Source organism: Oncorhynchus mykiss, chromosome 14 (genome assembly GCF_057628025.1).
Source record: "Oncorhynchus mykiss isolate SJ-2025 chromosome 14, ASM5762802v1, whole genome shotgun sequence".
Taxonomy (NCBI): domain Eukaryota; kingdom Metazoa; phylum Chordata; class Actinopteri; order Salmoniformes; family Salmonidae; genus Oncorhynchus; species Oncorhynchus mykiss.
In genome coordinates, this window is record NC_143035.1 from 31,319,060 (window position 1) to 31,334,397 (window position 15,338).

At 43.4% G+C, this 15,338-nt stretch overlaps 1 protein-coding gene across 2 annotated transcripts; it reads left to right on the forward strand.

The window, feature by feature from the left end:
- The first annotated feature begins 12,972 nt into the window (after window positions 1–12,972).
- On the forward strand, window positions 12,973–15,017 carry LOC110489481 (homeobox protein MSX-2). Of its 2 annotated transcripts, XM_021562181.3 has the most exons (3): window positions 12,997–13,245; window positions 13,348–13,422; window positions 14,430–15,017. In XM_021562181.3, exons 1-3 carry the CDS (start codon window positions 13,083–13,085, stop codon window positions 14,903–14,905), a joined length of 714 nt encoding a protein of 237 aa, XP_021417856.1. In that variant the 5' UTR covers window positions 12,997–13,082; the 3' UTR covers window positions 14,906–15,017. The 2 variants fall into 2 exon arrangements, with proteins under 2 accessions (XP_021417855.1, XP_021417856.1); XM_021562180.3 differs by having other exon boundaries at window positions 12,973–13,422.
- The last annotated feature ends 321 nt before the right edge of the window (window positions 15,018–15,338 follow it).

The following is a 15,338-nucleotide window of genomic DNA, read 5'->3' on the forward strand; positions in this document are numbered from 1 at the left end:
TCCTGCTCCTTATTAGTGAATTAACAACCCACAGCCAACATGTGTTTCTGTTTCCTGCTCCTTATTAGTGAATTAACAACCCACAGCCAACATGTGTTTCTGTTTCCTGCTCCTTATTAGTGAATTAACAACCCACAGGCAACATGTGTTTCTGTTTCCTGCTCCTTATTAGTGAATTAACAACCCACAGCCAACATGTGTTTCTGTTTCCTGCTCCTTATTAGTGAATTAACAACCCACAGCCAACATGTGTTTCTGTTCCCTGCTCCTTATTAGTGTATTAACAACCCACAGCCAACATGTGTTTCTGTTTCCTGCTCCTTATTAGTGAATTAACAACCCACAGCCAACATGTGTTTCTGTTCCCTGCTCCTTATTAGTGAATTAACAACCCACAGCCAACATGTGTTTCTGTTTCCTGCTCCTTATTAGTGAATTAACAACCCACAGCCAACATGTGTTTCTGTTTCCTGCTCCTTATTAGTGAATTAACAACCCACAGCCAACATGTGTTTCTGTTTCCTGCTCCTTATTAGTGAATTAACAACCCACAGCCAACATGTGTTTCTGTTTCCTGCTCCTTATTAGTGAATTAACAACCCACAGCCAACATGTGTTTCTGTTCCCTGCTCCTTATTAGTGAATTAACAACCCACAGCCAACATGTGGTTCTGCTTATCCTAACATCATTAGCTGTAGTATTTACAGGCCAGTTGTGTTGCCCTGTGTATCATAACACACTAAAGTCTGGCCCTGTACAGTATACACATGGAACACAACATACAAACAGAAAAACATCCCCTAAAGGATCAGCTATATTGATCAACTGACACAGACATCTGTCTAATCTAGAGTATTTGAAATAAGGTACAGTAAGTGTCTGATAAGACAGACTACATCTCTCCCTGATTCTACCTGTGATCAGACAAGTTTCAACTGAGCGTACATCGTTTAACACAGGCTGAATGACATGGTACCTACTCAAGTTAATTACATTCCCCTTCTCTGTCTCTTGGATACCATGAAGGTAGTTAAATAAAAAAAAATACACTCACCGGCCAGTCTATTAGGGATATCCATCTAGTACTGGGTCGGGTCCCCTTTTGCCTCCAAAACAGCTTATATTCTTTGGGGAATTCTACAATGTGTCGGAAATGTTCCAAAGGGATGTTGGTCCATGTTGACGCCATGGCATCACGCAGTTGCTGCAGATTGGACGGCGGTACATTCATGCTGTGAGCAGCCCATTCCCTCTCATCCAAAGCTACTCTATAGGGTTGAGGTCTGGGGACTGCACAGGCTGCTCAAGTAAACTGAACTTGCTATCATGTTCCGGGCAATGTTTTTCCACTCCTCAATTGTCCAGTGTTGGTGATCGCGTGCCCACTGGAGCCGGTGTGGTAGTCTGCTGCAATAGCCAATCCGTGACAAGGATCCATGAGTTGAGCGTTCCGAGATGCCCTTCTGCACACTACTGTTGTACTGCCCTGTTATTTGTCTGTGGCCCGCCAGTTAGCTTGCACGATCTTTGCCATTCTCCTCGGACCTCTCTGATTAACAAGCTGTTTTCCCCCACAGGATTGTTGCACCATTATCGGTAAACCCTAGACCAGGGCTCTCCAATCCTGTTCCTAGAGAGCTTATGTAGCTCTCCAAGAACAGGGTTGGAGAGCCCTGACCTAGACACTGTTGTGCGTGAAAAGCCCAGGCGGGCATCCGTTTCTGAGATAGTGGATACGACACACCTGATACTAATGATCATTCCATGCTCAAGTCACTTAGGTCACTTGTTTTGCCCATTCTAACGTTCAATCAAGCAGTACCTGAATGCCTTGACACCTGTCTGCCTGCTTTATATAGCCAGCCACGGCTGCATGACTCTCTGTTTAGGAGCTATCCATTTTTTTGTGAGCGAGATGATGTACCTAATAAACTGGCTGGTGAGTGTACGTTAATAAACAACCACAATTATACAATTCAATTCAAGGGGCTTTATTGGCACGGGAAACGTGTTAACATTGCCAAAGCAAGTGAGGTAGATATACAGTGTTGTAACGATGTACAAATGGTTAAAGTACACAAGGGAAAATAAATAAGCATAAATATGGGTTGTATTTACAATGGTGTTTGTTCTTCACTGGTTGCCCTTTTCTTGTGGCAACAGGTAACAAATCCCGCTGCTGTGATGGCACACTGTGGTATTTCACCCAGTAGATATGGGAGTTTATCAAAATTAGATATTTTTTTTCGAATTCTTTGTGGATCTGTGTAATCTGAGGGAAATATGTATCTCTAATATGGTCATACATTGGGCAGGAGGTTAGCAAGTGCAGCTCAGTTTCCACCTCATTTTGTGGGCAATGTGCACATAGCCTGTCTTCTCTTGAGAGCCATGTCTGCCTACGGCAGCCTTTCTCAATAGCAAGGCTATGCTCACTGAGTCTGTACATAGTCAAAGCTTTCCTTAAGTTTGGGTCAGTCACAGTGGTCAGGTATTCTGCCACTGTGTACTCTCTGTTTAGGGCCAAATAGCATTCTAGTTTGCTCTGTTTTTTTGTTAAATCTTTCCAATTTGTCAAGTAATTATCTTTTTGTTTTCTCATGATTTGGTTGGGTCTAATTGTGCTGCTGTCCTGGGGCTCTGTGGGGTGTGTTTGTGTTTGTGAACAGAGCCCCAGGACCAGCTTGCTTAGGGGACTCTTCTCCAGGTTCATCTCTCTGTAGGTGATGGCTTTGTTATGGAAGGTTTGGGAATCGTTTCCTTTTAAGTGGTTGTAGAACTCAACGGCTCTTTTCTGGATTTTGATAATTAGTGGGTATCGGCCTAATTCTGCTCTGCGTGCATTATTTGGTGTTCTACGTTGTACACTGAGGATATTTTTGCAGAATTCTGTATGCAGAGTATCAATTTGTTGTTTGTTCCATTTTGTGAAGTCTTGGTTGGTGAGCGGACCCCAGACCTCACAACCATAAAGGGCAATGGGCTCCATGACTGATTCAAGTATTTTTAGCCAGATCCTAATTGGTATGTTGAATTTTATGTTCCTTTTGATGGCATAGAATGCCCTGCTTGCCTTGTCTCTCAGATCGTTCACAGCTTTGTGGAAGTGACCTGTGGCGCTGATGTTTAGGCCAAGGTATGTATAGTTTTTTGTGTGCTCTAGGGCAATGGTGTCTTGATGGAATTTGTATTTGTGGCCCTGGCAACTGGACCTTTTTTGGAACACCATTATTTTGGTCTTACTGAGATTTACTGTCTTGGCCCAGGTCTGACAGAATCTGTGCAAAAGATCTAGGTGCTGCTGTAGGCCCTCCTTGGTTGGTGACAGAAGCACCAGACCATCAGCAAACAGTAGACATTTGACTTCAGATTCTAGTAGGGTGAGGCTGAGTGCTGCAGACTTTTCTAGTGCCTGCGCCACATATGTTGAAGAGGGTGGGGCTTAAGCTGCATCCCTGTCTCACCCCACGGCCCTGTGTGAAGAAATGTGTGTGTTTTTTGCCAATTTTAACCGCACACTTGTTGTTTGTGTACATGGATTTTATAATGTCGTATGTTTTACCCCCAACACCACTTTCCATCAATTTGTATAGCAGACCCTCATGCCAAATTGAGTCGAAGGCTTTTTTGAAATCAGCAAAGCATGAGAAGACTTTGCCTTTGTTTTGGTTTGTTTGGTTGTCAATTAGGGTGTGCAGCGTGAATACATGGTCTGTTGTACGGTAATTTGGTAAAAAGCCCATTTGACATTTGCTCAGTACATTGTTTTCATTGAGGAAATGTACGAGTCTGCTGTTAATGATAATGCAGAGGATTTTCCCAAGGCTACTGTTGACGCATATCCCACGGTAGTTATTGGGGTCAAATTTGTCTCCACTTTTGTGGATTGGGGTGATAAGTCCTTGGTTCCTAATATTGGGGAAGATGACAGCACTAAGGATGATGTTAAAGAGCTTCAGTATAGCCAATTGGAATTTGTCGTCTGTATATTTTATAATTTCATTGAGGATACCATCAACACCATAGGCCTTTTTGGGTTGGAGGGTTTTAATTTTGTCCAGTAGCTCATTCAAGGTCATTAGAGAATCCAGTGGGTTCTGGTAGTCTTTAATAGTTGATTCTAAGATTTGTATTTGATCATGTATATGTTTTTGCTCTTTATTCTTTGTTATAGAGCCAAAAAGATTGGAGAAGTGGTTTACCCATACATCTCCATTTTGGATAGATAACTCTTTGTGTGGTTGTTAGTGTTTTCCAATTTTCTATGAGTCTATGGATTCTTCAATTACATTGAGCTGATTTCTGACATGCTGTTCCTTCTTTTTCCCATATTGTATTTCTGTATTGTTTTAGTGATTCACCATAGTGAAGGTGTAGACTCAGGTTTTCCGGGTCTCTATGTTTTTGGTTGGACAGGTTTCTCAATTTCTTTCTTAGATTTTTGCATTCTTCATCAAACCATTTGTCATTGTTGTTCATTTTTTTCGGTTTTCTATTTGAGATTTTTAGATTTGATAGGGAAGCTGAGAGGTCAAATATATAGGTTTCCAAACTGCATTACTTCCATCTATAGCATTTCTTAATGTTACTCAGTTCCTTTGGATTTGATGCCTCATGATATAGTATTGCTCTGTTCAAGTAGACTGTGATTTTGCTGTGGTCTGATACGGGTGTCAGTGGGCTGACTGTGAACGCTCTGAGAGACACTACTTTTGACCAGAGCCCTATGGAAAGTAGCTGTGGGAAGTAGGGTTGGTGAGGGTGCTGCACTTCTGTATGAGCGGACAAAAATAGTAATCAACAGTGCAGGGAGACCATTTTTTTCAGCACCCCCCCTAAACATATTTTCCTGCTGGGCTCCAGTCAAAAGTAGCACACTATGCAGGGACCAGTGGAGGCTGCTGAAGGGAGGATGGCTCATAATAATGGCTAGAATGAACCGAATGGAATGGCATCAAACCATGTGTTTGATATATTTGATACCATTCCACTATTACCACGAGCCCATCCTCCCCAATTAAGGTGCCACCAACCTCCTGTGGAAGGGAATAGGTTGTAGCAGGAAGCTTTTAGTGGTACAGTATGGCAACAACAATCACCAGTATATTTACTAAGAGTGTTAGGAGTACAGTGTTGTGGATAAAGACATTCTCAGGAGGTGATTAGGGTCTAAACAGACCATTTCAGTGTAAAGTCTGAACAGATCTAATCAAGGCTGTGGTTTGAGACAGAGACTGGTGGTAGACCATGGCGGCTCTACCTTCCAACCACACAGCCCTAGCCTCAGCATTGGTTTTGTTGTTCACTGTATTGTTGATGTGGAGAGGCCGTTTTCTGTATCACTCTATACTCTATTGAATGTTTACTCTATTGCTATGATTGTTCCTGACCCCACTCCCACCAGTGTTGTTTATATGGAGAGGCCTCTGGACACGAAGGAGGTTTCTGGGCTCTTAGGCTAGTCCTGAGAATGGAGTGTGTTGTATTAAAAAACCATTAGGCATAGCCTGAGGGCCAGTCTGTTTGTGCTATAATGCCAACTCAATAAGCAATAGAGTTGTCAAGAACACACACAGATCTGGGACCAGGATAGGAGAGACCCACCCTGTTAGATTGCAGTAGCATGCTAAGCTGAAAGAGCTGGTGAACACTATTCAACCTGATCGACCGCCAAACTCAACTACACTGAACAAAAATATAAACAAAACATGTAAAGTGTTGGTCCCATGTTTCATGAGCTGAAATAAAATATCCCAGAAATAATTTTGTGCACAAATTTGTTTACATCCCTGTTAGTGAGCATTTCTCCTTCGCCAGGATAATCCATCAACCTGATAGGTGTGGCATATCAAGAAGATGATTAAAACAGCATGATCATTACACAGGTGCACCTTGTGCTGGGGAACATAAAGGGCCACTCTAAAATGTGCAGTTTTGTCACACAACACAATGCCATAGGTTTGAGGGAGAGTGCAATTGGAATGCTGACTGCAGGAATGTCCACCAGAGCTGTTGCCAGATAATTTAATGTACATTTCTCTACCATAAGCCGCCTCCAACTTTGTTTTAGAGAATTTGGCAGTACGTCCAACCGGCCTCACAACCTCCGACCACGTGTAACCACGCAGCCCAGGACCTCTTACATCTGGCTTCTTCGTCTGCGGGATCGTCTGGGACCAGCCACCCGGACAGCTGATGAAACTGAGGAGTATTTCTGTCTGTAATAAAGCCATATTGTGGGGGAAAACTCATTCTGATTGGCTGGGACTGGCTTCCCAGTGGGTGGGTCTATGCCCTCCCAGGCCCACCCATGGCTGCGCCTCTGCCCACTCGTGCCATCCATAGATTATGGCCTAATGAATTTATTTCAATTGACTCATTTCCTTATTATGAGCTGTAACTCAGTGAAATAGTTGAAATTGTTGCATGTTGCGTATTTTAGTTTAGTTCAGGCCTCCTCTCTAAGTGTCTCTGGTGATTAGCCCCAGTGTTGCTTACAGCAGGCCTCCTCTCTGAGTGTCTCTGGTGATTAGCCCCAGTGATGCTTACAGCAGGCCTCCTCTCTGAGTGTCTCTGGTGTTTAAGGTTATGGTCAACAATTAGATTTTCTTTCGTCTCTATTTTTCTTTCCAGTCTGACACCAAGACTACGTCTTATTGAGATCATGTTCTGTCGTCAGAACATGCAAGTACCTCCGGTCCAACCCATCTTCCACTACCTTTCTGCAAAACATTTTTTATTGAACCTTTATTAAACTAGGCAAGTCAGTTAAGAACAAATTCTTACTTACCATGACGCCCTACCCCGGCAAAACCCTAACACCGCACAACGCTGGGCCAATTGTGTGCCACCCAATGGGACTCCCAATCACAGCCGGTTGTGATACAGCCTGGAATCAAACCAGGGTCTGTAGTGACGCCTCTAGCACTGAAATGCAGTGCCTTAGACTGCTACCCCACTCGGGAGATTAATATAGAACTTATCTTATGCTAATTTGACCTTATTCATTAAGTTTGATAAGGGCCTTATTAAAATTAACTGGTTTGAAAACATGTGCATCCCCAAAGGTGTGTGTTTCCTTTCAAGTCTCCTCAGGCACCTTAGAGAGCGAGGGAGGGAGAAATGTTGCATCCCAAATGGCCTATATTCTCTATAGAGTGGACCCTATGGGCCCTGGTCAAAAGTAGTGGAGAAGACTCGTTACGCCAGGAGCAAACTGAGCTGTAATGCTGTATTTAGAGAAACAGGAAAAACACAAACTGTCATTACTTGTGTCCCAACTCAACCCTATACTCAACCCTGTGTCCCAACTCAATGGTCCCCTATAGGGGGATGCATCCTCTCTGTCATTACTTTTGCTGGAGAACACACTGCATAGTGAATAGCATACATTCTCTGCAGATCTTCTCACACATACTGTATACATGTAGGGTACTTCTACCATACTGTATATGCTAATGACATGCTTCAAACTGGTTGATTAAGGAGATGGAGGAGGTATTGAGTTATTTTAGTCTGATGGACAATTAAATCTTGTCAAGGTGTTATGTCATGAGGTGTGTGTGTGTGTGTGTGTTGGTTTGATTTTGCTAGTCTGACTGAAGATAAATTATATTTTGGATGTTTATATATATTTTAGTCTGTTTTTGTTGCTTGATCAGGGTTGAGGAGTTGAATAAAAAGTTGTTGACTGCCCTGTAAAGCTACAATACAGTAAGTCTGAGGGAGTTAGAAACAACAACCCAACACAAGCTGTCACGTTCTGACCTTAGTTCCTTTGTTTTGTCTTTTGTTTTAGTATGGTCAGGGCGTGAGTTGGGTGGGTTGTCTATGTTAGTTTGTCTACGATTTTCTATTTCTGTGTTTGGCCTGGTATGGTTCTCAACCAGAGGCAGCTGTCAATCGTTGTCCCTGATTGAGAACCATATTTAGGTAGCCTGTTTTCCTTTGTGTTTTGTGGGTGGTTATTTTCAGTCTTTGTGTGTTTGCACCAGACAGAACTGTTTCGGTTGTTTCTTTGTTTGTTGTTCAGTTTTTTAATAAACTAAAATGGACACTTGCTGCGCATTGGTCCTCACCTTCTTCCCAAGACAGCCGTTACACAAGCATGACTTTACACTGGGCAACCATAATGTCCTGCATTGTCCAAACACTATAATTTCTCTGACATGCTTACAAGTAATCCTATTTTTACATCCTTAATGAGAAATGAGGTCTGATTTTGTTGACAGTGCTGAGCCAGAGTTGTGGTTCCAGCTGTTTCAGGGCCCCTGGGGTTATATTGATGAGTTGGAGCAATAAGCAAACAGTGGGAAAATATACCAGCAAAACTAAACCCACTATAAATTCTTCCCTGGAAAGTGGTTACAATTCAGACATTTATTGTGATTAGGAACCAGTGGTCACTGCAATTTGGTCATTTAGAATTGGGGGACCAAAGGACAAGAACATGGATGTTTAATGCAGACATGCGTACACAGACCCACATGTCTTATGTACTCGACTGTACTGTGAGAGCATTTTATACTGTGTGTTTATTCACTGTGCTCTAGAAAGAAAATTGTATTTAGGGAGTGGTGGAGGTTATGTTATAACAATATCAAATGGCACCCTATACCCTACATAGTGCACTACTTTTGACCAGAGCCCTGTGTAGGGAATAGGGTGCCATTTGATAATGCAAGCCCTGTGTGCCCTAAATTAACCAGGCTTTCCCAGTTCATTTCTACTTAGGAAATAACTATTTTCACTGTTGTTTTTATAATTAAATCCTAGATCTAAACTATACTTATAATTAAATCAAAATGTGGGTAAGTTAACTTGAAGTTTATTTTGACTTTTGTCATCAAACCCTTTTCTGTGGACGCAGTTTGACAGGTACCGAATGAAAAATTAGGCTTAGATTATATTGTCCATTGAAGTCTGGAAAATATCCTTCCAGACAGTGAGAGAGACCGTGTGGGTCAGTCTGTTTAGAATAGGTTGTTCAACTCAGTGATTTGCCTGTTTTAACCTGTCTCCAGACCTGTTATTACTAAGAGGTCTCTGAAACAGTCAGAACACCATGTACTTTCAGAAGAGGCTCTTCTAACTATTAACCCTCCTTAGGGTTGACAGCTGTAATAAGGGTTGTCATGGTTACCCGTCTGTAGAGGACATCAGTCTTCCAGTAGCTTCAGCCTGTAGCTACCTTCAGGTTTTCCTCAAGGATTCTAATCCATAGCTCAGACACACCGGTAGGATTGTCAAATATATGACAACAGTACTTAGCACCTCTGAACAGAGTGTCGGCAGTCAATCTCGTTTGTGTTCACACAGCAAAGACCTTGAAGTCGTCAGCCTCTCAGCCATGTTAAAATACTCCAAACCAGAAGGTGGCAGTAGCGTTGCACTAACTCGGCAGCTGTTTCATGGAAACGAATCCATCGTGATTGAATTATAATGTCAATACTAGCTACAGTGGTTAGCTAGCTTGGAGGAATTATTTAGTGTTGTGCATTGCATCTGTGCACTTAGCTAGCTACCATCCCACAGCTCCCACAGCTTACAATGCAAATGTAGTGTACCTGGCTCATGACATTTAACTGGATTTACAGAGAAAATTGCCTCTTTTTCCTTTTTGTTGTCACTCCTGTTGGCTCCCCCATGTGGGGTTCCGCGCTCTCTGGTTGGCTCAAAGTCAAGTTGTTGGTCACTGACAAGCATTGCGATTCTACAAGTAGAATTACTAGGGCGGCAGGTATCCTAGTGGTTAGAGCGTTGGGCCAGTAACTGAACGGTTGCTGGATCAAATCCCTGAGCTGACAAGGTCTGTCATTCTGCCCCTGAACATGGCAGTTAACCTACTGTTCCCTGGTAGGTTATTGTAAATAAGAATTTGTTCTTAACTGACTTGCCTAGTTAAATCAAATTTTTATTTATATAGGTTTGTAGGTTTGTAGGTATCGCTTTTGAGAAAGAGAATGAACGGCCTCCTACTGTGATAAGTGAGATTCTGGTTTCATGCTTTTATATATATATATAATATTTCTACTCACAATGAATGACAGATAAAATGTAAATATGTACATTTTTCCAGTGCTTCATGCTTAAGGGACTTTGTCCTAGCTACTAACACCTCAGGCTAGTTTCTGGAGTGGATTAGACCTGGGTTTTTAGTGAAGCAAGTATTGTTGTACAGAAAATAGCATTCAATAAAATGCCAATTTTCTGTACAACAATATAGACCCTTCCCCTGGTTTCTAGAATAAGAGACTACCTATTGTGACCTCAGGCTAGCTTCTGGGGTAGATTAGACCAGGGTCTATGCTGAAGCAATTAGGATCAAATATTGTCGAGCAGAAAACACCATTCAAACAGAATTGCATTATTAAAGAGGAGACAGAGTAAAGTTGCTAGTCTACGCCCCATAGCCATTCCTTCCCCCTGGTCTCTACATCTAGGAAACCATGTATTTTAGTAAAGATACCCCAGCTTAACTCAGAAATGCGGAACCAACAGAGAGCTCTCTCTGTGTGTGTGTGTGTGTGTGTGTGTGTGTGTGTGTGTGTGTGTGTGTGTGTGTGTGTGTGTGTGTGTGTGTGTGTGTGTGTGTGTGTGTGTGTGTGTGTGTGTGTGTGTGTGTGTGTGGCAGTGCTACTTGTATGATATCTAATCAATGGGACTGAGGGTTGTAGTGGCCTGGAGCTCAAAGCTCACGCTGGACTCCTGGCACACTGACCTTTAGGTGGACAACCAGAGAGACCAGAGAGATGTGAGCACATTTCCTTAAGGCTGGCCGTCTGTCGATCTGTAGAATCAGGGAGGAGGGGACAGTGTCTACCCCCAATCAGACAGACCCCTGCTGGGCTTGGTGTGGCCACTCTGCCCCCTTAACCAGGGATAGGAATCAGAGGAGAGGAGAGGAAAGAGGAGAGAAGAAGGGAAGAGAGGAGAGGAGATGACTAATGGGTGGAATTTAAGGATGTCAACATCAGTGAACTTTTCTTGTGCTCTGATATAAACCTCACACTCTTCTCTCTCCTTCACTGCCTTTCCAGCTAATTGCCTCTTCTCATTAAACTACTATAATTATCCTGGAGGCGTGAATACGCTTCCTCTTATTCCTCCTGACCCAGCTAAACTATGACACACACACCTACACAAACACACACGTACACAAACACAGATCACAGTGGGAAACCGCAGGGATGAAAGAGAGACCCTTAATTGCTTTGCATGTGTTTCCATGAGGCTGGGGCTGGTGTTGCTGTAAACACACACACACACACTCACACACACACACACACACACACACACACACACACACACACAGGCATTATTTAAGTGCCTCCAGTGTGTCTGGGCTGTGCTCTGTAATCAGTTGAGGATTAGTGTGGTGGTGTCAGCCCCTCCCCCCCTCTGCGTCATTAGGCCTTTGTGTGTGTGTGTGTGTGTGTGTGTGTGTGTTTGTGTGTTTGTTTGTTTGTGCATGCATGCATGCGTGCTTGTGTTTGTGTGTTTGAGCGCGGCCACGCATCATTTCTAGGTTTTCCGGATAATGCTTTTGTTTGAATAGCATCTATGATCTCTACAGGACAGAGATGCTTTTCTTGGAAGATTATATTTATTATTATTATTACTATTATTATTCTGTGCTGGTTTCTTCATATGCACAGCCCTACAGGTACTTTATACAGTCACACACACACACACACCCTAACCTGACAGCGCTGCTCAGTCTAAGTGATGATAGACTGAGGCTAATGTGAATGGGCGCCACACACCTCAGGAAGGTAGTAATTTACCTTCATTACCCTTAAAAATCCTGCTTAAAGGAGACGGATTCCACACGCCTAATTACAAGGTGTTAATTACAACAATGTAATGACAGTCATTTACTAACCTGCAATCGGGCAAGTAATGCACTGCATAGGGAATAGGGTGCCATTTGGGACCCTGGTTGACTGACATAATTCTTATTGATTACCAATGTGATGTTTAAGGTCATAGCGAGTTTCAACATGAGTAGAGAGACTCGGGGCTCCACAGAGCCAGAGCTGTTTCCTTTGACTGTGTTGAAGTGGTAACACAACACTTAAGTTGTTTCTCTGATCCACTTTTATCTTCCTGCCAGCGACCGACGCCCAGAGACAAGTTATGATGACACATAGGCCTATACACACACACATTAAGCTAATAGCAGAGAGGGAGGTACAGTAGTAGGACAGGGGCTCAAGCTCTAATATATCACTACAATCAGCTCCCTATCAGCAGCACTGGACTAGTCTGCAAGTGAGATAGCACAGGGCTGACCCTGGAAAAAACACGCCCATGATTGAAATCGGGCGTGGTCTGTGGATCTGTCTCCGTCCTTAAGTTCGTACGTACAAGCTGAAACGAGTCAACTTCGACTCCTCCTTATGGCAGCTTTCTGTCATTGTTTCTGTCGGTTTCAGATACATAACAGCACAGGCTTTCAGCCCCCCATGGTTGCTGTGCATCATTTTCGTGATGTTGTCAGCCAACCTGCTGTCTATTTACTGCACTGAAAGAGTCATTTTTTATTTTCACTTCTAAGGCAATGGGCTATTTTTCATCATTGATTCATGTCCTTCATTTGTTGAATGTAGCATATTATTTATTATATTAATTCTTAAAATATAAATAATATAATTAATTCTGGGAAAATGGGGTTAGGCAGGCCTAATCTACATATTTGGAGGAATAGCCTTCATTGAGGGAATGAAGCATGAACTAGTTATCAGATATTTTCCCTCCACATCCTCCTTCTCACGCAGTTAACGGTAAATTAGCCTCGTTTTTACCCGGCCTAGTGTTTACGCGGAGTGGAGTGTGTCTCGAGGGTCTCTTTAACCTCAAGACCCCCCAGGACCACACCCAAATCCCCCAAACTCACAGGCCAATCACAAGTCTCCTTCCGCCTCTACAGTTTTTTCAGGGTTTTAATTGGTTGAAAGTCCCAGTACTTTAAACAAGCGTTCTCATGAGTTTAGAGTAGACACAGACTTCAGAGCTTGAGAAATTGTTGTTGACTCCGCGGACAACAGTTGAGATGCGCATGTTGTTGTTTACTTGAAGCATGGATTCTCCAGTAGATTTGAAAGATGGCTTTTCAACCTATGAGGACACTCCTCCACTGAGGCAGTTTAAGGAGCGCAAAACACCTTTATCACCTTTACCTTTCAGTGTGGAAGCGATCATGTTGGATAGGACTCATAGCGAAGGAGAGAGACGCGGCAGCGGTACGATAATCTCTCCCCTGGGGAATTACTCTATATCGGTGTCCAGACAGCCGTCTAGTCCAGAATACTTTATTGACAATTTTGACCCGTCTTCTTCGCCAGTTAAATCAGAGACGTCGGAACCAAGGGACTGTGCGTCATGGATATCACCGCGGTGCAGGTTGTCTCCAGCGCTCAGTAAGTGCTCAACCTTATACTGTAGAAGAGTTATTGAATAGCCTACGGCCTAGTATATTTTTGTCCCATGCTGATCTATTGGGAAATATCCGTTATTTATGTTTTCTACTGTATTTTAAAGTTGTAGCCTATGTGGAAATAAGATAACTTAAATAGAATTGGAAAAGTCTTAGTGTGCAGTAGTTTTATACCATTCCATCTACAGATCAATATCATTCAATACACTGCATATCATCAGGGGAGAAGGCTTAATTCATGTATTTGTGTATGTACACTAAGTATACCAAACATTAGGAACACATTCCTAATATTGAGTTGCACCCCCTTTATTTGCCCCCCCCCCCTCAGAACAGCCACAATTCGTCAGGCCATGGACTCGACAAGGTATAGAAAGCGTTCCACAGGGATGCTGGCCAATGTTGACAGCAATGCTTTTGTGTTGGCTGGATGTCATTTGGGTGGTGGACCATTCTTGAGCACACAGGAAAATGTTGAGCATGAAAAACTAGCAGCATTGCAGTTCTTGGCACAAGCCAGTGCACCTGGCACCTACTACCAGACCCTGTTCAAAGACACTTAAATCTTTTGTCTTGCTCTTTCACCCTCTGAATATCACACATACCCAACCATGTCCCAATTGTCTCCAGGCTTAAAAATCCTTCTTTAAACATGTCTCCTCCCCTTCATCTACACTGATTTGAAGTGGATTTAACAAGTGACATCAATAAGGGATCATAGCTTTCACCTGGTCAGTCTATGTCATGGAAAGAGCAGGTGTTCTTAATGTTTGTGCACTCAGTGTATTTTGATTAATGTTCTCTTTTTGTATATTAATGACATGTTTAGGCTATTGGGTGTTGACAAATACCACAAACACTCATCACGCCTTTACTGAGACGTTCCTCTCTCCCTTCCTCTTTCCCTCCCTACTTCCTTTTCTCCCTCTTTCTCTCCCTCTTTCTCTCCCCTTTTACCTCCCTCTCTCCATCTTCCCTCCCTCCCTCTAGACCAGGTCAATTTCTCCTTGAGGAAACACAAGACCAACAGGAAGCCCCGGACCCCATTCACCACCTCCCAGCTCCTGTCCCTGGAGAGGAAGTTCCATCATAAACAGTACCTGTCCATCGCTGAGCGGGCTGAGTTCTCCTCCTCGCTGTCCCTCTCAGAGACCCAGGTCAAGATCTGGTTCCAGAACCGACGGGCTAAAGCCAAGAGACTGCAGGAGGCAGATGTGGAGAAACTCAAGATTGCCGCTGCAGGTGTTGGATCCAAGCCGGGGTTCTATCCCCCGGGGTTCTATCCCCCGGGGTTCTCCTCACTGCCATTCCCCCTCTGTGTCAGTCTGGAGGGTCTGGGTGGGGAGGTCTCAGAGATGTGCGGAGGACAGGGGTACCCCTTCAGACGTACCACTCTGTTAACAACCGTACCACATCTGGGGGTGTACACCTCACCTGTAGGGTACGGACTCCTCCACCTGTCTTGAGGTGTGTGTGTGTGTGTGTGTGTGTGTGTGTGTGTGTGTGTGTGTGTGTGTGTGTGTGTGTGTGTGTGTGTGTGTGTGTGTGTGTGTGTGTGTGTGTGTGTGTGTGTGTGTGTGTGTGTGTGTGTGTGTGTGTGTGTGTGTGTGTGTGTGTGTGTGTGTGTGTGTGTGTGATGAACCTTACAACAAGATATTAAATCGTACCCTAACTTTCAGGGGTGCTTTGAATATAGTGTGCTGGACCTACTTTGATATATTCAAGAGATGTGGAAGTGTACATTGTTATATGGTACCTTATGTTCCCTGGTTTGTTACGGAAGTGACTAGCGCATCAGAACACCCATAGTACAAGCATCATTGCAGGGTAATTGTTCATTTATTCTATAGCCCTGACCTCCTAACCTCCTGACCTGTGCTGTATTTGCCAAAGCTAGTT

Coding starts and splice junctions, on each gene's coding strand:
- LOC110489481 (XM_021562180.3), top strand. CDS start 13,083: ATGGATTCTCCAGTAGATTTGAAAGATGGCTTTTCAACCTATGAGGAC. Junction 13,423..14,429: donor CAGGTTGTCTCCAGCGCTCA/GTAAGTGCTCAA, acceptor CCCTCCCTCTAG/ACCAGGTCAATTTCTCCTTG.